Source organism: Notamacropus eugenii, chromosome 1 (genome assembly GCF_028372415.1).
Source record: "Notamacropus eugenii isolate mMacEug1 chromosome 1, mMacEug1.pri_v2, whole genome shotgun sequence".
In the NCBI taxonomy this organism is placed as follows: domain Eukaryota; kingdom Metazoa; phylum Chordata; class Mammalia; order Diprotodontia; family Macropodidae; genus Notamacropus; species Notamacropus eugenii.
This window is the reverse complement of record NC_092872.1, coordinates 293,350,781-293,371,447: the sequence shown is the minus strand read 5'-3', so window position 1 is coordinate 293,371,447 and position 20,667 is coordinate 293,350,781. Positions and strand designations below refer to the sequence as shown.

At 42.3% G+C, this 20,667-nt stretch overlaps 1 protein-coding gene across 2 annotated transcripts in view; it reads left to right on the top strand.

Annotated features, from left to right (window-relative positions):
- PAPLN (papilin, proteoglycan like sulfated glycoprotein) overlaps positions 1-20,667 on the top strand; it is an 85,781-nt gene that overhangs the window by 24,653 nt on the left and 40,461 nt on the right. Inside the window, exons 3-13 of one of the 2 annotated variants that reach the window (XM_072629187.1) lie at positions 56-171; positions 3,132-3,192; positions 4,398-4,500; positions 5,798-5,928; positions 8,036-8,159; positions 12,606-12,686; positions 12,927-13,099; positions 15,267-15,390; positions 15,667-15,793; positions 16,954-17,019; positions 19,792-19,999. In XM_072629187.1, coding sequence (XP_072485288.1) covers positions 56-171; positions 3,132-3,192; positions 4,398-4,500; positions 5,798-5,928; positions 8,036-8,159; positions 12,606-12,686; positions 12,927-13,099; positions 15,267-15,390; positions 15,667-15,793; positions 16,954-17,019; positions 19,792-19,999 — 1,314 coding nt within the window. The remainder of the gene's footprint in view (positions 1-55; positions 172-3,131; positions 3,193-4,397; positions 4,501-5,797; positions 5,929-8,035; positions 8,160-12,605; positions 12,687-12,926; positions 13,100-15,266; positions 15,391-15,666; positions 15,794-16,953; positions 17,020-19,791; positions 20,000-20,667) is intronic. The other variant, XM_072629188.1, reaches the window with a different exon arrangement.

The following is a 20,667-nucleotide window of genomic DNA, read 5'->3' as shown; positions in this document are numbered from 1 at the left end:
CAGAGGCTCACCTTAGCCAACTGCTTCACCCTCCTGGGTATTTCTTTCCCATCAGGCAAGAAAGGTGAGAAGACAAAACGAAGGCTGGAGCAACTGGGGAGAGTGGAGCCCATGCAGCAGGACCTGTGGTGGGGGCGTCAGTTTCCAGGAGCGACATTGCTACTCCCGGAGGTACTGAAATTTCCGATTAAATTTTCAGAAACATCCTCATTAGTAAACTATGACATCTCAGATTAATTATTGGTTTCCTGATTCACCTATTATGATTATGAAGCAAGAGTCAGTGTTAAGATAAGCAGATCTCACTTTATGCTCCAGGAGATTGTATAAATGGATATTTTTTTGTAAATCAAGTCCATATTTTTACTCCAATGTCTTCTATTTTCATAGGTACTTTGTTTCTCTAGCTTTCTCTGCCTCAAGTTTCTTTTGTCAAGTTCAGATGCTTCTCAGTTCAGATCAATAGATATTTACGCAGTATTTACTGTGCTAGATGCTAAAGGGGATCTAAAAGAAATAACAGAATTTTATATAATTCTTTGTCATCATTCAGTTATTTACTCATGTCTGACTCTTCGTGACCCCATTTGGGGTTTTCTTGGCAAAAGTGTTGGAGTAATTTGTCATTTCCTTCTGTAGCTCATTGGACAGATGAGAAAACTGAGGCAAACTCAGTTTGAGGGTAAAGTGACTTGCCCAGGGTCACACAGCTAATAAGTGTTTGAGGCCAGATTTGAAGAGGGGTCTTCCTAACTCCAGATGCAGCACACTATCTACTGAGCCACCTAGCTGCCCATCTACATCTTCAAAGATGAGGAAATTGAAGTCAAGTGACTTGGCCAGGGTCATACAGCTAGTGCCTATCTCAGGCCAGTTTTGAACATAGGTCTTAACGTTGTTTCAATGTTCCATTCATTTCACCATGTCTTTCAAAAAATTATGCTTACAGAGTACTTTGTATGGTTACAATTTTTTTTTGTATTCTGCCTGAGGAAAATTAATATTTTCTGTAATACATCTTTTTTGCTATTTTGTCAGACCCTACTTATCTAGGGTAGGGAGTTTCTGAAGGGCCTGATTTAGCAATGTGATCACTCCCAGCCCCCAAGGCATCTGTGTTAACCATCTTGGGCTAGACCCCTCCCAAGTGGAACCCTCAGTTCTGTTTACTGGGTGAACAGAAGCCAGCTTGAGAGGCCCTCCCCAGGAGACAAGTCCCTTGTCCTTGCGTTTCTTTACTCCAAATTGGAGATAACTTGGTTTGCAAGGAGACTAGGCTGGGGAAATCCTGATTGGGATGGTTTTTCTAGCCAAGATTGCTGGAGGCAACTGGGTCTTATAAAGCAACTAGCATTCCAGAAGTGTTGGAGAGGGACGTAATTAGCCAGCTACATCTCTAAGGCCAACCCACTTTCCCTAGCTACAAATTAATCTTTTCACTTGAGAATTGGGATGTAGGGGACAAAAAGCACTAGGGAGGGGCCAAGAATTATTAAACCCACCTCCTCATTAAAATGTCCACCCTTTGGGATTGCCTTGCCTTTTGCCAGGGGAGGTCCAAATGATGCACTTGTTAGGCCAATCAGAAGGAAGATAACACCTAGGTTTAAAACACCCTGTTGCCCCTCACTCTGGGTCTTTTGGCACAAATGGAGGCAGGCCAGAGATCCCTTTATTAATAAGTTCAGTGTCCTATTAATAAACTGTTATCTTGTGTGGAGAATTGCCTTAGTTTCCTCTTTTGTTAAATTCACTCTTGACATTCCTTTGATTCAGGAAGGCTTGTCTTTCAGTCTTGCCCCTGACTCCCTGGTCAGGAAGTAGCTTGCTTTTCACATAGCTCTTTAAGATGATATAATGCTGATCGTATTGGTACAAGGTGCTTCCTCACCGGGGTTCCCTGGTAATGTAATCGCAGGCCCAGACATTTTAAAAGTCTCTTTGATCCTAATGAGCAGAAACTAAGTCTTTCATGGATATTTCTTTCCCTAGTCACCGTATCTGTGGGTACAGCGCTGTGCTCATAGCAGACACCCCACAAATGCCAACTGTCTGACAGACTTCAGGAGAGAGAAATTATTTTTGGTTCCCATGAAAAAAATTAGAGTCAGAATCTCAGAATCTGTCTGCCAGGCTGGGGAAAACACTTGGCTAGGCATTTTTAAAAAATGTACTCTTGTTTTAATTTAACGTTTTATTTTTCCCCAATTACATGTAAGAATAATTTTTAATATTCGTTTTTAAAAATTTTTGAGTTTCAAATTCTTTCCCTTCTCCCTTCTTTGAGAAAGCAAGCAATTTTATATAGGTTATACATGTGCAGTCATACAAAACATATGCCCATGTTTTGGCTAGGCAGGCATTTTTTTTTTTTTAAACAGTGAGTTAAAGAGAAGAAGACTGTATCTGGGATTTCTTAGATCTAGGGAACTCCAAGTGAGGGAACTCTGTTTACCAATGCAGATAGCACCTTCTTTTCAACTTATAATTTTAGAAAAGAGCCTTCAGAAGTTGAATGACTTACCCAAGGTCACCTAACCATTATGTGTCAGAGGACAGAGTTAAATGCAAGTGTTTTAGGCACCAAAGTCAACTTTCTATCATCTAAACCTTAATCTATAAGTAAATATAAATAGAAAATTTTACATATGTGTATAATATACATATACAAGTATCTTTATGTATATATCTGTGTTTTTATTTATTTAATGCTTTTGAAAAATTATTGTTACCTCTCAATGACTCTTGGGATCATAACTTCAGAGCACCTAGATCATCATTCCCATTTTACAGATGAGGAAACTAAAGCCCAGGGAAGTTAAGTGATTTGTCTAAGGAGGCACAGAGGTGAGATTTGAGCCCAGGTCCTTTGACTCAAGAACCAGTAAATTCTTTCTACTACCTCATGCTTGTCTCCCATTCCTTTCCCCATAAACCCTCCCTTACAATGCAGAGAAATATTGGGGGGTGGGGGGGAGAATAATTAAAATATTACTAAGTAGATTATGGCTACCCAAAGAATAGACTTCTAGATCCATCTGTCTGAGGAAGGAGCAAGAGGGTTTCGTGGGCACTGCACTGGGTGGAAAGATGGACAGATTACCACTTAATTGTGTGGGCTTGTCTCTTAGGAGAGACGGAGGCTCCAGCTGTATTGGACCCAGCCGAAATTATCGTTCATGCAACACTGAGGTAAGCTGCTTTGGGACTCACATTTCTTCTCTCCTTTATTAAGCAGTTTTATCTCCTGCAAGAGTTGGGTAAGCCCTCCATCATCAGGGTAGTATTTCCACACCCTCTTTTTAATCTTGAGGTCCTACCACACCATTGGAGATGCAGCAAAGACCAGAGCCAGGCCTCCAACAAGGGCAACTAGAAGCTGTTACAGTTTTTGCTAGGAGCTTGGATAAAAGAGGGAACAAGTCCGTTGCTATACCCCTCAGGCATGTCTGTTGGTGTTTTGGGCTGCTGCCACCCTTACCGAGTTACTGAGACAATAACTTGATGATGAAGATTTTGATTTCACTGCCTTACCCCCATCCTATCAGTTTTTCCTCTGAAGAACTTCCAAGTATTTTACAAGATAGAGGCAAAGGAATCCTTTGGGGGAATGATTGTAGAGGAGGATTCCACATGGAATTATGTTGTTTTAAATCCCTGTGGCTACATTTTATTTGGTATTTGTTAAATTTAGAACAGCTTAAAAAAATCCCTGTGGCAAGTCAGGCCTGAAGATTGAATTTAGGAGTTCATCTTCCCTATTGTGGGACTGTCTACTACATTCTTTAGCTTCCCAGCCTGCTGGGTGAGAAATAGCTTCTGAGAGAAGCTTCTGTATCTTGGAAGGGACTACAGTTATCCCTTCCACATCTTGGGGGTTAGGGGATAAAGTACCCCTATGATCTGGAAAATCTGTATCAAATTTTTTTGGCCTTCCCTTTGTAGAAGAGAAGGTCTGAATTTTTTTGTTTTTATTATGGGGTATTTACAGTATCTTATTGTAAAATTTGGGTTGATATTATACAATACTATACATAAATTTTATGCATTTCCATGTTTCTAAACTTTTTCTGTGTCATCTGCAGCTTCTGCAAAACTCCCCCCAAAATCTCATTTAATTTCTTTTTTTCTTTCCATTTTTTTCTTTATTTCATGTTTTGCTATGCTTTTTCCCCATTTAATTTCTTTGGCTGACCTGTGATATATCAAAAGTGTGATGGGGAAAGTCAAGATGTGGAAGGGATAGGTGTATTTGGTATCCCCAGTGCATCACATGACTGACATTTTAGTTCGTGCTTGTTGGTTTGAATTTGATTGGATTCTCCCTTCTTCCCCTTGTCTCCCAGCAACAATACAGTATCCTATAATGTCCTCTCCTCTTCCTTTCTCCCCTGCAGAGCTGTCCTCAGGGCACCCGAGATTTCCGAGCAGAGCAGTGTGCAGAATTTGATGGCGAGGAATTCCAAGGAAAGAGATACAAATGGTTTCCATATTATGGAGGTAAGAGCTAGGATGGATGACTCTGCTTAGTAACATGGGCTTCCTTGGAATGCCCTGGGACTTCTATACTTGTTCCTCAGGAAGTTTGCTGGTCCCTAGGACTCCCTCCATAACCTATGGGAGCAAGGGCTGTAGGAAGTCTCCTAATACCAGAGACCCATCGAGGAAGGAGAAACTCCCAAACCAATATAATTTTTCTTATAAAGGGAAGAGGATTTTTTGCTATCTCTGAATGACTTTGAAAATAGGACCGATGAGAATCTGCCTGGGCTGTTCTACCTCAAAGCAGGAGGAAGAATGATGATATCTGACTTATAAATAAATAAATACATCAGACATGTACATCTATGTATATACACACACATACACATAGAAATACATAGCAGCTACACACACACAGATGATAGTATATGTGTATGTGTATATATAGGGCAGTTAGGTATCATTGTGGATAGAGCCCTGGGCCTGGAGTCAGGAAAACTCATCATCCTAAGTTCAAATCCAGCATCAGACACTTAGTAGCCGTGTGGTCCTGGGCGAGACACTTAACCCTGTTTGCTGCAGTTTCCTCACCTATGAGATGAGCTGGAGCAGGAAATGGCAAACCATTCCAGTATCTTTGCCATGAAAACTCCAAATGGGGTCACAAAGAATTGGACACATTTGAAACAATTACGCACACACACACACACATATACATATACACACGTATGTAAAATGTACATATATATACAGTATAAATAATGTTCATTTTTTTATTTGAGTTCCACAGCAGGCCTGTGAGGTAAATACTGTGTATATTATTCTGTCCATTTTATAGACTGAGAAACTGAGTCTCACTACCAAGTTATCACTTGGCTAATAAGTATTGGGGACAGAACTCAAACCTAAGTCTCTTGACTCCAAATTTGTGATCTTTTCCCCCATTATACTACTAGGTAGCTATTTAAGAACAGTCAGGCAGCTCTTCAAGATGTCCTCATGTTTTGAAAAATCCGGAATTCCTTAGTCCCCTTTTACCAAGGAAGGTAAAGGAAGAGGGAATTATAGTGGAGAGAGGAAGGAAGATGGCTCGTGTACATGTTGGGAGGAGGGAGTTTGATAAGGTCTTTATTTGATAAATTTCTATTTACTCAGCATGGCTTAGGATTTGGATGGTCTAGTTAAAGGAATATTCAAGTGTTGCCATATTAAGCACCTGCTTTCAGGGAACTACAGGGACAGGCCATTTGGGTTCTGAGCAGGAAAAGAAACCTCATCTTTTGGGATTGCATCTTCTTCCCTCTTCTCTCCCCAGCTGCCAACAAGTGTGAGCTGAACTGCATTCCCAAGGGGGAGAACTTCTACTACAGACACAAGGAAGCAGTGGTGGACGGGACCCCGTGTGAGCCGGGCAAACTGGACGTCTGTGTGCAGGGCACTTGTCAGGTGAGCCACTGGCCTGCCCTCTCTGCCTTTCATGGCCCCTACCCAGGGCTAAGATTTGCCTCTCCAAGATGACCAACTTCTACTTAATTGTCAAATCCTGCAACATTTTTGGAGCCCTTTAACTTGTCTTTAGCTTTTGATGTCACTGATCACCATCTCCTCTCCTAGACACTGCCCCCCCCTAACTTTAATGACAACGCTTTCTCTTGGCTCTCTTCCTACCTGTCTGACTCAACTTCCTCAGCTCCCTTTGATGGATCAACATCCACGTCCGACTTCCTATACATGAATGGATACTCCAAGGCTCAGTCCTAAGTTGTCTTCATTCTCTTTTTCTTTCTCTCCTTCTCCCCTTCCTTTTCCCTCTCCCCTTTTCCTTTTCTTCCTCTTTCCCTTTCCCCCTTTTCTCTCTCCCCTTCTCCCTTACCCCTTTCTCTTTCTCCCCCTTTCCCTCCCTTTTCCCCTCCTTCCTTCCCTCTCTCCCTCTCTCACTTTTCCCACTCCCCTGTGTGTGTGTGTGTATATATATATATGTGTATATGTATATATACATATACACATATATATATCCAGCCTCAGTCTCTTTCCTGAGCTCCAGTCCCACAGCATCAACTACCTATCAGACATCTCCAACTGAATGTCTCACGGGCATCACAAACTTGACATGTCCAAAACTGAGCTCATTATCTTTCCCCCCAAACCTTTCCCCCTTCCTGACTTCCCTATTTATGCTGAGATTACCATTTTTCTTCCAGTTGCCCAAATCTGCAACTTCAGAATTTCCCTCAGCTCTTCCATTTCCTTCATCTTTTATATTCAGTAAATTGCCAAGTCTTGTCAGTTCTGCCTCCACAATCTACACTGCATCCATTCCCTGCACCACAGCCACCACCCAAATCCAGACCCTCTCACTCCTTCCCTGGACCATTTCAGCAGCCTAATTGGTCTCCCTGCCTCAAGTCGCCCCCCTCTCCCATCCATTTTCCACACAACTGAGCTTATAAATTGATATTCCTAAAGCGCAGGTCTGACCATGTCACTCCCCTGCTCAAGGAGCCCCATTGCCTACCTCCTCTGGTTGAATTTGAAAGCCCTTCACCCTCTGACCCCAGCTATCTTTTTTCTTTAATTTTTTTTAATTAACAAAAATTAATTCTATTTCCCTCTCATCTCCCCCTCCAAAAAAAATTAAAAAGAAAAAGAAAAAAAAAACCCATGTTAATGATTTCATTCTACCCTTCCAGACTTATTGCTCATTGCTCTCCTCACGCATTCTACATTCCAGCCAAATTGGCCAATTTGTTGTTCCTTCTACGTGGCTTTCCTTCTCTCATCTTGGTGTCAGGCTGTCCATCGCCCATTTCTGTATTGAGTTCCTCCTCACCTCTACTTGAGGGAATCCCTGGTTTCTTTCATGGTTTGGGTCAGTGAGATTTCCTACTCAAAGCCTAGTCTGATTCCCCCCAGTTGCTATTATCCTCCTCTAAGAAATTACTTTTTTATTTGCAGCAGTTTTTTTTGTATAGATCTTGTATTTAATTTTTTTTGTGTACATGTTATTTTCCCCCAGTAGAGTCTAGGTTCCTTGAGGTCAGGAATTGTTTAATTTTTTTTGTCTTTGGAGTCCCCAGTATCTGTGCTTGGTACATAGTAGGTCCTTAATAACTGTCCTATTGGCCACAAACAGGGATAGGATCTTTTGCATCAGATGAGGGAGATTTCCATGCTATTACCCATGAAGTAGCAGCACTCCTAGGGAGATTAAGGGCATTGTTGCAGGTGATTCCATGAACAACTGAGCAGTTTCTTATTAAGACAGATTCTCTTATTCAAGAAGTCAATCACAGGCATAGCCATCCTTGACATGGACGCAAATAGCATAGCTTTCCCCTCTGGCTCTTGACTGACAAAACCCTAAACAAGTCAGAGCCTGGTCTTTTGGAATACCAGGCTTCTAGGAGAAGAAAGAGTTCCATGACTCTGTCTCCTGGTGTAGGGGAGCAGGTCATTTTTCCTGGCTTTCTATTCTCCTTTGTTCAGTCTGATCCTTAATGAGATTGGCCTCTTCTCTTTTTCTTCTTCTTCTCCTGTGCCTGGGCCTAGGCAGGCTGTTGGCTGTGATCATATGCTCTACTCATCTAAGAAAGAAGACAAGTGCCTACAGTGTGGAGGTGACGGCCGGACCTGCTATCAGGTCAAAGGCACTTTTGATGCCAATGACCTCACCAAAGGTAGGAGGCCCTGGCCTTGATCACGTGTTAGAATTGGGAAGAAGTTACTTAAATATACTTTCTCTGATCATCTGAGTGTGTGTGTATGTGTTTGTGTTTGTGTACATGTGTGAACATGCACATGTGTGGACTTCTTTACCTTTTCCTAAAACCTGTTATCTACTCATAGGTCCCCAAATGTCTGGTCTAGGCTCTAGGCCTGCTATGTTTTTGAAGCACTCTTTTCCCTTGGATTTTCTCTTTAGGCTTATGTCACTGCTCCCTCCAGATGTAGCCCTAATACCTTGGGGTCACTGCTTCTCTCCTACATAGAAGGGGCAGCTGCATTAGCATTGAGGGTCATCCCTACAACAGGCCCAACTGTCTGGACCTTCTCTTTAGCTGCCTCTGGGCAGGATACATTCTCTGTGCTTACAGAGGATGTATCAGCAAGGACCTGGGCATACACAGGAGCACCTGCTGTACAGGCTCTTAGATCTGCTTTTCTAAAAGAAAAGCAACTTTTGGGGGGATCAACAATCACTTTAATCAAGCACATATATCATTCACTTAGTTCAGGGAAAAAAGTCAGCACCCTGAAGTTCAGAGAACAAACAGAGAAGCAAAGATCAACCAACAGACAGAGCTTCCAACTCTGACCCTAAGCAATACATACATCACAGATCAACAGACAGATCCAACTGTCTGACCATCCATACAGAGTTCCCAGAGAGAAGCACCAACATCTGGATTTTCAAGGTGGGGTTCCTTAGCAGCTGCTCAGTCTCCTCTGGCCAAGCAAACACTTCCAACTTGGGGAGTAAACCCCAAAGTAAAACCTCACAGTATTTATACATTTTTCAGAGCCAGAGGGCATCACAACCCTTGAGAACCAGTGCATTAGAAATGAACAAATCTCCTAATCAAGCTTCTCTTAATGGGCAGGTCCCTTAATGGGTGGGAAAGATCTTTAACTCTTATTAGCATTACAGAGGGCTGGGTTTTTTTCCCCAAGGATAGCACCTAAGCCCCAGTCAACACCTTACTATAATTCCATTAAAAAAACAAAACAAACAAACCCCAACTTTTAAAATTATGCACTTAATTGCTGTTGTCAAATCATTCACTTGTGTCTGACTCTTTGTGACTCTATGGATTGTAGCAGGCCAATATTGTCCATGCTGTTTTCTTGGCAAAGATACTGGAGTAGCTTGCCATTTCCTTCTCTAATTCATCCAGACTAGAAAACTGAGGTAAAAGAGGTTAAGTTACTTGCCCAGGGTCATAAGGCTAGTAAGTATCTGAGGCTAGATTTGAACTCAGGTTTTTCTGATTCCAGGCTCTATTCACTGAGCCATCTAGTTGCCATGTATTTTATAGTCATCAGTAAATATGAATATTTTCATATAGAAAGGACAAAAAAGAGGATTGAATATGAAATCATTAACCTACCACATTTTTTTTTTTGTGGCAATTGGGGTTAGCTGATTTGTTTAGGGTCGCCACAGCTAGTAAGTAGCCAGATTTGAACTAAGGTCCTTCTGACTCAATGGATAAACAGATCAATAAACAAGCAAAAGAATACACATCAACTTTAACATAGTGTTACTAACACTGCCTTTCCTTTTTTTTAAAAAATATATAATTTATTTATTTTTCAGTTCTCAACATTCACTTCCACAGGAATTTGAATTCAAAAATTTCTCCCCATCACTCCCCAGCCCCCACCCCAGGAGAGTACGCTCTTCATCCACCCCTTCCTCCAGTCTGTCTTCCCTTCTATTACACTCCCCTGCCCCTTCTTCCATTCCCTTTCCCCTCTATTTTCCAGTAGGGCAAAATAGATTTGTATACCCCATTGTCCGTATAGCATATTTTCCAGTTGCATGCTAAAACAATTTTTAACATTTATTATTAAAGCTTTGAGTTCCATATTCTCTCCCTTCCTCCCTCCCCACTCACCCATATTGAGAAAATAAGCAATTCAATATAGGTCATACATGTGTGATAATGCAAAGCACTTCTATAATAGTTATGTTGTAAAAGACTAACCACATTTCTCTCTGTCCTACTCTGTCCTTCATTTATTCCATTCTCTCCTTTGACCTGTCCTCTCACAATAGTGTTTGCTTCTGATTATCCCTTTCCCCAGTTTGCTGTCCCTTCTATTATCTTCCCTCTCCTATCCCCTTACCCCTTGCCTTCCTGCAGGGTAAAATAGATTTCCACATCCAATGGAGTGTGCAACACTGCCTTTCTTGTTAGATACCCTCCTGAATTTCTCTCACTACTCTACTATGTATTTTTTGTTTTTAATTTAATTTTATTCTTTTCATTTAAAAATCTGTTTCTTTCCCTCCTACCTCTACCCAATTTTCCCCTACCCCCCACAAAAATAAAAATAAAAACAAAGCCTTTGTAACAAGTAAGCAGAGTTAATAAACAAATTCCTGCATTGGCCATGCTACCAAATTGACGTCTCAATCTGTATCTTAAATTCAGCCTTTCTCTATCAGGAGATGAGTAGCATGTTTCATCAGATATCCTCTGGACTCATGATTGGTTATCGAGTTGATCCGAGTTCTTATATATTTCAAAGTTGTTTGTCTTTTTGAATGCTTTTGTTGTATAAATTGCTTTCCTGGTTCTGTTCTATTTGCACCTCTGATGTGTATTTTATTTTATTTATTTTTTAAAATTGTATTTTGTTTTTTACCAATTGCATGTAAAAACAATTTTTAATATTTGTGTATTTTTTTAAATTTTGAATTCCAAATTTTCTCCCTCCCTTCCTTCCTGAGCCAAATTAATCAATGTCTTTATTAAACATCTACTGTGTGCCAAGTGAAAGACAGTATGGTGTAACTGAGAGAGAGTTGACCTCAGAGTCAGGAAGACTTGGGTTTAAATCTCATCTCTGATACACTTTCAAAGAGGTGGAAATCATTCTTCTAAATAGTTTTAATTGCTAGAAATTTTTTCCCTGTATAAAGCCTAAATCAACTTCTCTGCCACGTTTGCCTAGTGTGCCTAGGTCTGTCCTTTATGGCCAAACAGAGCTGGTCTAATTCCTTTTCCATTCAGATAATTTTAGACTCCTACCATTTCACCCACACCCCACCTAAGTCTTCTTCTCCCTGGTTCCTTCCGTTGATCCTTATATGACATGATCTCCAAATTCCCTTCTTCCTCAACTATCTTTCAGTATTTTATTTTTTAAATAATGAACATGTTTCTTTTCTCAGTGTTCATTTTTTATAAGATCTTGAGTTCTAAATTTTTCTCCCTCCCTCTTCTCACCCCTCCCCAAGCTAGCAAGCCATCTGATATAAATTCTATATATTTCCACATCAGTCATATTGTAAAGGAAGAAACAACAAAAGGGAAAAACCACACACACAAAAAGTGCAGATAGTGTGCTTTGATCTGCATTCAGACTCCATAGCTCTTTCTCTGGATGTGTGTAGTACATTCCATCAAGAGTCTTTGGAAATTGTCTTGGATCACTGTATCGCTGTATTGAGAACTAAGTCAATCTCAGTTGCTCATTACACAATTCAACTATCTCTCACTTTCCAAGAAGTTACTTTGTATTTACTTTTCATTAAGCTAAGTTATCCCTGAACATTTTTTCTCCTAGTAGAATGTAACTTTTTCTTTTTTTTTCTTTTTTATATCCAGTGCCTAGCACAGTACCTTCTACTTAAAATCTACTTAATAATTGGTTATTGAATCCTTGAATGAATGGAGGGATAGGTTTCTGATTGTTTATATTCTGAAAATATGACATCCAGAACTGGATGCAATATGGGCCAACTGGATGACCCAGAAAATTCCCAGAGTGTCAGGCACTGGGATTGGGGTCCTTGGTCAGTTATCCAGTGAGCAACTGAATGTGTGTGAATGTGCATGAACATTTATTAAGCAGCTACAATATGCTAGGCACTGTGCCAAGAGCCAGGTATACAAAGAAAGGCAAAAGACAGTTTCTGCCGTCAAGGAGATCACAACCTAATGCAGGAGACAACATGCAAATGAGTACATATAAACAAGCTACGTAAAGAATAAATAAGAAATAAGTAAGAGAGGGAAGGCACTAGAATTAAGAGGGACCAGGAAAAGTTTCTTGCAGGTAGGATTTTAACTGGGACTTGAAGAAAGCCAGGGAGTGGATTGAGGAGAAAGAGCATTCTAGGCATGAGGGATGGCCAGTGAAAATGCCCAGAGTTAGGAGATGGAGCATCTTGTTCTAGATAGAGCAAAGAAGCTAGTGTCACCCTATCATACAGTACATGACAGGGTAAGGGTGTATAGGGTATAAACAGACTCGAAAGATAGGAGGGCTGGCTCATGAATATGTATGTTTGGGGTGGGGATTAGAGGGGTGGGGTACAAGGAATACAGTCTAGGAAGTCAGCATCACTTCCCCTGACTTCTCCAGCCTCATGATATTTCTGTCTCCCTCAGGTTACAACCAGATTTTGGTAATTCCTGCAGGAGCCACCAGCATCCATGTTGCAGAAGCCATAGCCAGCAGGAATTTTCTGGGTAGGGACTCACAGCTGATCTTGCCCTCATACTTCCTGAGGCCAATCCCTAGAGAGAATCTGGCTACAGGATTAAATCCTGGTCCTAAGTCCCCAAACTGAGAACATTATACTTGTGGGTTGGGGGCTTGGGCCACAGGGGAGGGGAGGAGGCATAGTCGGAACTATAAGTCATCAGCTGTATAGGACTTTTCTGGCTACTCCCTTCTTCTTTTTTTTCCTTTTCCTTTTCATCCCACAGCAGTGAAGAATGTACGGGGGGAATACTACCTGAATGGCCACTGGACAATAGAGTTTGGCCAGGCCCTGCCGGTGGCCAGCACCATCCTTCAGTATGAACGAGGCTCTGAGGGGGACCTGGCACCTGAGCACCTTCATGCCCGGGGCCCGATCTCTGAGCCCCTGGTCATCGAGGTGAGTGAAGCCTGTGGAAATTGCTAGTCCTCTCTGTCCCACATCTCTAACCCACTAAGTAGTGATGATGCTTGATTTGTTAAGAGGCTAATCCAGAAGAGGGGAACCTTCAGCCTCAAGGACACATGCAGGTCCTTTTGAGTGAGTCTAAGTTTTACAGAAAAAATCCTTTTATGAAGGGGATTTGTTCTGTGAAGTTTGGATTCAGTCAGAGGGCCGCACTTGAGGTCCTGGAGGCCACATGTGGCCTTGAGGCTGCAAGTTCCCCATCTCTGGGCTAATGTCTACACTGAGAATGTGGAGAGTTTCATTAAGGTTTGCTATAGCAATAGGGCTTCACATGGGAGCATTTTTATTCACACCTTGGTATTTGTTCTGGAAGTAGTAGGTTCTTAACCCATGCTTTGGTTTTAGAAAATATTTTAATAATTGTATTTCAGTATCACTGGTTTCCTTTATAATCCTATACATTTTATCTTGTGTATTAAAAAATTATCCTGAGAAAGGAATCCATGGGCTTCATCGGACTTCTAGAATCCATGACATACAAACAGAAAAACCTTGAGCTAGGAAATCTTTTTTTCTTTTATTTATTTTTTTTTAATGTTCTACAATCACTACCATAAAACTTAGATTTTTACTCCCCACACCTACCCCTCACCACCCCCCTCCCTCCCCAAGATGGCATACAATTCTATATAGGATCTACATATACTTTCCTATTGAATATGTTTTCACTATAGTCATGCTATGTAGACGAACTAAAATAAATGGAAGAAATCATATAACAAATCAAAACATAATACACACACTCAAATGATCTGCTACATTATGTGAATGAATTCCATATTTCTTTCTCTGAGTGTGGAGGGCATTTTGCCTTAGAAGAACATTGGGAATTTTTTTTTCAGTTCTTGTGTTGTTACGAAGTTCCAAGTCTACCAGAAAAAAACTCTCGCACACTGTGGTCGTTGCTGTGCACAAAGTTCTCCTGGTTCTGCTCCTTTCACTCAGCATCAGGTCATATAAGTCCTTCCAGGCCTCTCTGAAGTCTTCTTGTTCATCATTTCTTATAGCGCAATAGTATTCCATTACATTCGTATACCATAATTTACTCAGCCATTCCCCAATTGATGGGCATCCCCTTGATTTCCAGTTTTTGGCCACCACAAAGAGAGCTGCTATAAATATTTTTGTACATGTGGGATCCTTTCCCATTTTTATGATCTCTTGGGGATACAGTCCTAGTAGCCATATTGCTGGGTCAAAGGGTATGCACATTTTTGTAGCCCTTTGGGCATAGTTCCAAATTGCTCTCCAGAATGGTTGGATGAGCTCACAGCTCCACCAACAATGAATTAGTGTTCCAACTCTCCCACATCCTCTCCAACATTTTTCATTTTCCTGTTCTGTCATGTTTGCCAATCTTATAGGTGTGATGTGGTACCTCAGAGTTGTTTTGATTTGCATCTCTCTAATCAAAAGTGATTTAGAGCATTTTTTTCATATGATTATAGATATCTTTAGTTTCCTCCTCTGAAAATGGCCTGTTCATATCCTTTGACCATTTATCAATTGAGGGAGCTAGGAAATCTTGGTACAAGAATTGATCCCTGGTCTCTAAGTCAAAAGAGAGAGAGAAGAAGAGGAAGGGAAAGAGCAAAACAGAATGAATAGGGAAGGTAGGGCCAGAATGAGTCCTAAGAGTAGGTCTAGGGCAGGATTGGAACCCAGGATCCTGATTCTCAAGTTCATTGCACCACCCCATTTCTCAGGCCCGTCCTCTTCTCCACTCCAGTAGTAATGTGGATAGAGGCAGTGGAGGGAACACTGAGTGGCCTGGTCTTGAACCCTGCCTCTGAAACTTGCTGATTGTGGCATTTATGGCAAATCATTTGGGTTTGGGGTCTCCTTATCTGTAGAATGAGGTTCACAAATCTTGTAAGACTCCCCTTGCTATTTGATTTTGGAGCTCAAATGAGAGAATGAGAAGTACCTTGTAAACTTGGAACCCTTTTACAAATGTAACCTATTATGATTATTTCTAATACAAAACAGACAGACAGACAGACAGACACACAGAACCCTAGGAAATGGGGAAATGGGACAGGAAATCTGGGTCTTCTTCACCGGTTTGAAAGTAGGTGATTTCTTTCCTCCATTTCAGCTTATCAGCCAAGAACCCAACCCAGGGGTGCAGTATGAGTACTACCTGCCCCAGCGGGCCCTGAACCCTGGCTTCAGCTGGAATCATGGCTCCTGGAGTGATTGCAGTGCAGAGTGTGGAGGAGGTAAGGGGGACAGGAGAGGGGACAGGTCACCTTGGAGCTGAGACAAGAGTGATCAAGAGGAGAGAGGAGGTTCCAACGTCTAAGGAGGTGAAAGTAGAGAAAGGCCCCAAGGAAGGGTGAGGGCCCACAGAACCAGGAGGTATCCAGCTCCTTTAATACCTGGGATCCTCCTCCTCTCGCTGCCAAAGTGAGACTGTTGAATGAGCCCCAGCGACACTTTTGGGGACACAGGTCTCCAGGCAGTGCCCAGTTCACCTGGGTTCCCTTTCTTGACAGGTTATCAGACACGCATGGTATTCTGTACCACTGACAATGAGATTTACCCTGACCATATGTGCCGGCATAAACCCCAGCCATCTGATAATCGGACTTGCAACCTTCAGGCCTGTCCACAAACCAAGCGGTGAGCTCTGCTCCTCCTACCTCCCCGTGACCCTTCCTCCCTTCAGCAGAGCTATGGGCCACACATTGTCAGGGTTAGTCCCTTCTCCAGCATAGATGGTCTCATGGGGTTCAGGACTTGGGAAAGGGACAAGATAGGAATTACTCACCTGGGTGTAAGAATGGAGCATCTGGCAAATGTTGACCAGGGTAAAGATCGAAAGGGAGAGTCAGGGAAAGTGATCCTTCTGGCATTGTGAAATTCAGCAGCTAGTCAACAAGCATTTGTTAAGTGCTCCCTATATGTTAAGCATATAGGTAAAAACAGTCCCTACCCTCAAGGGTATCTTCTAATGGGGAAGACTTCATATAAACCATTAGGCAGATAGAAGATACATGCAGAGTAGATGGAAGGGACTCTTGAGAGGGAAAGGCAAGAGGGTATGAGTGTCATCGCCTCCTGATATAACCATCTCCTGTCACCCTCTTTCTCCTGACATGGGGCAGGAGAGGATGCAGAGCAGGAGAATAGACCTACAACCTCTAGCTCTTTCTCAGTAAAGAGGGGATCCTATTCAAAGAGAAGTCATTTGGAGCCTTCAAGAGCTTAAAGGCGGCCATGTGAGATGCAAACCACCATACTCCTAAAATAAGCTTCCAGGGGTCCCTATTTAGAGATTGGTTCTGAGGCATATTCCTCATAGAGTTCTCTCTAGACAAAGAACTTAGAATCAGGATGGACTTGGTGGTCTTCACCCTTCCTCCCCCCTCCCTCAGCTGCCACATCAGGTCTATGTGGATCTATGAGAGGAACTCATATTTTCATGCCTTGGAAAAGAATCAGTCTGGGCCTTTGGCATCTAAAGACACCCTTAGACCTCCTTCTGGGAGGATGGTGGTTTGCATCTCAGATGGTCCCGTTTGAGCACTAGAGGACTCTGGTTGGCATCCTTTTGCCACAGGTAGGATATTCTGTGGTGGGGATATGGATGGATGGATGGAGTTTGTGCTTCTGAGGCCTCCCAGCCTAATGTGAACCTCGTGGAGTCACTGGGTCAGAGACTAACCTGGGGAGCCTCCCAGGGAAGATAGATGCCTAGCTGCATGGCCCTTTCTTCCATGATCTCAGAAAGAGAAATGCTCTTACTGGTCCTTGCAAACCCCTTTGTTCTGTGCACAAAGGATCTCATACCTCCACCCGCCTGGAGCGTGGAGCCGAGGCCGAACCGGAGGCATGTGTGGGAAAAGGTAACCGTGGGCAAGGGTGGGCATCCAGGAGTACCAACTCTCTGTCATTCTGGCCATGGACTGTGGACATTCTCAAGCCTGTGGCAGTGGGCCCACTGAGAGCCTCCCTCAGCTGGGCAGGGGCCTTGGGCTGGTGTTGGGGCTTCTCTTGCTCTCTGCCCCCTTGGTGGGGAAGGTGGCGGTCACTGGAGCTTTTGCATGGCCAGCATAGAGTCTGGGAACCTAGATCATCTTTGCTGTTTCAAGCAGTCCAGGTCCTCCTTTCAGCTTCTCTGTTGGCTCAGTTTTGTCTTCTGGGATAATGCCAGTTTTGAAATCAAGTCCCAGGAGCTCTAGGGGTGATGGAGTGGTGGTGGGAGCAAGGACAGGAATCTACGGGAGAGGCGACACAGTGAGATAAATAACCATACTTATGAATTCAGGTTGTGTCTGAATCCCCTCATTTTACAAAAGGGGAAACTGAGACCTAGAAGAGAAAAAGTGACAACCAAGTCTGGTCTAGAATCTGGATATGTTGTGAAGAGAGTACTGAACTTGGAGTTTAAAAGAGCTGGATTCGAATCTGCCTCTATCATGAATTAGCTGTGTGACCCAGCACAAATCCCTTAACTTCAGAAAAAACTCTTTTAAAGCCCTCAGTTTCCTGATCTGTAAAATGGGATAATAATACCATTATTGGTTAATATTATTAACAAGGTGGGTATGAGGATCAAATGAGATAACGTATATATAAAAGTGCTTGGCAAACCTTCAAATGCTATATGAAAGTTAGCTGCCATTATTAGTCATTTAAGCGGCCCACAAGCATTTATTAAGCACTTAATGTGTGTCAGGAATTTTGCTGTGCGCTGGAATGCAATGAAAGGCAAAAACACAAGAATTCAATTCAAGAAACTTGAATTCTAACTGGGACTTAAGTATGCAAAAAATTGTATGGGAATTAAGTGGGAAGTAAACAGGAAAGATTACTAGAGGATAAACACCCACAGGGACAGGGACGGGCAGAAAGGCCTTCTGAGAAAGTGGGATCTGAGCTGAGTTTTAAAAGAACAGAGTGAAAGTAAGAGGCAGAGGCGGGGAGGGAGAGCATTCCAGGCATTGGGGACAGCCGGGGAAAATGAATGGAGGGCGGAGATCTTGTTCAGAGCATCTTGTTCAGGGATCTGCAAGACCAATGCCACTGGATCATAGAGTACGTGGGAGCAGTCAGTCGAATATTTATTAAGAATTTGCTATGAAGGGTGTCTGGGTGACACAGTGGATAGAGCTGGAGTCAGGAGGACCCGAGTTCAAATCTGCCCTCAGACATTAGACACGTACTAGCTGTATGGCCCGGGCAGTTCACTTAACCCTGATTACCTGACAAAAACAAACAGACAAATAATGCCCCCCACCAAAACCCCAAAACAAAAAGAATCTGCTATGTACCAGGATGCAAAAAGAGGCAAAAGACAATAGTAGGAGCTCACAGTCTAATGGTAGAGATGACAAGAGAACTAATGTATACAAACAAGTTAAATATAGAATAAATAGGAAATAATTAAGAGAGGGTAGGCACTAGAATTAAGAGGGAAGAAAGTACAGTTTTCTCTTCCACATCTGTGGAGGGTGGGGTTAGGGACGGTGCCCCTTGGACTTGGAAAATCCCTGTAAAATTTTTCAGCCTTCCTTTCGTACCACAGAAGAAGTCTAGATTATTATGGCATTAAAAGATAAAATATGCTGATGTTATACAATACTATGCATATATTTTACGCATTTCTGAGTTCCTAAACCTTTTCTGTTTTATCTGTTGGCCTTCACTTGTTGTCTGTGACTTCCAAAAAACTCCCCCAAAATTCCCATTTAACTTCTTATGCTGACCCACAATATATTGAAACTGTGATGGGGGAAGTCTTGATGTGGAAGAGATAACTGTGATATGTTAAGAACACTGGAAAAATAGAAAACAGGCCATGTCGTGAAAAGTTTAAAGAGCCAAACAGTATTTTTAAAAAATTAATTAATTAATTTTTATTGTTCAACATTCACTTCCATAAGTTTTGAATTTTCTCCCCCTCCTCTTCGCCCCTCCCCAAGATGGCCTGCAATCTGATAGAGGCTCTACTTATGCATTCATATGAAATTCCACGTTATATATTATACATTGTATATATTGCCAATAATATATTGTACATTATATATTATAAATTTCACAAAATATTTTCAAATTAGTCACTATGTAAATAAGAATTGGAACTAATGGGAAGAGCCATGAGAGAGAAGAAACAGAATAACAAAAGAAAAAAAGCCAAACAGTATTTGATATTTGGTCCTGAAGGTAGTAAGGAGCCATTGGAGTTTGTTGTGTGAGGGGATGAGATGATCAGTCCTGTGCTTTAGGAAAATCAGTTTTTAAATATCATTATGTACTTCATTTGATTCCCACAATAGAGAGCTATGGTTATTGTGATTACATTATTGTTTTTGTTATTTCATTTATTACCATTTTACAGAAAGGTTGGGTGACTTATCCAGAATCACATAGTAAGTTAGTGATGGAATCCAGGGTCTCCTTCGTTTTCTTCCAATGCCTTCCCCCTCGTGCTAACTGGGACTGATTTTCACTGGAGAGATGTGAGTGAGCAGTTTCAGTATATTAGTGGCAGCCTCCTGTTTAGGGAGATGGGCAGGAGCCTGAGGAGGCTGGGTGATGGAGGGAAGAAGCTTCCTACTCAATGCTTTTCCTGCATCAGAACCCAGATGTGGTCTAGTTTCCTTCTCCCCTTGCAGCTGGAAGGCTGGGCCATGGAGTGCCTGCTCTGCTCCATGTGGAGGAGGTTCCCAATCCCGACATGTCTACTGCGTTATATCTGATGGGGCAGGCACAGAGGAGGCGACAGATGAATCTTCATGTGCAACCCTGCCAGGGAGGCCCCCAAACACAAGGTCCTGCAACCTGCACAGGTGTGCAGCATGGAGCTCAGGGCCCTGGGGAGAGGTGAGTCCAACGAGAGGTTGGGAATCAAAGAGGGGCCCTGAAGGGCAGGACCTGCAGTGTGGAAAAGGAGGACACACAGGAATGGGATGAGATATGTTCTGTTCTGGAGAAGGAGACAGAAATATGGAGTTATGAGTGAGTGTGTGTGTGTGTGTGTGTGTGTGTGTGTGTGTGTGTGTGCATGTGCTCTGGATGATGCATTCTTGCACAGTGAAGAATTGACCATGTGTTGTTGGGGGTTGAGAGTGTAGCAAGGAATTGACTACTTGGTGGCTGTTTCCACAAAAAGTCTTCTTTGTTAGATAATTTCCATAAAGTTGGCAATGTTCTGTGAGGGTAACCCACTAAATGGATATAATGGGACACTGACCGATGCAAGCCCAGTCCTTATGAGAATGTATACTCTTTACTGAGCATGTGCAGCCTTCAGTACATGTGTGGGTATTCTATAACTGTTTCTTGTCAGTTCATCACATGGTGAAGAAACAAACTAAATTGGCTGTTGACCTGAAATAGGCACTGAAGAGAGTTCTTTATGGATTTCCTACCTGGTTGTGTTCAAGTGAGGAGGCAAGTGAGGAGGCAAGAATTGCTGTAAACCTCTAGGTGGGGAGAGAGATACCTCCAGCTTTGCAAAACCTGCCCCAGTCTTAGGCAGAATTAGGGTT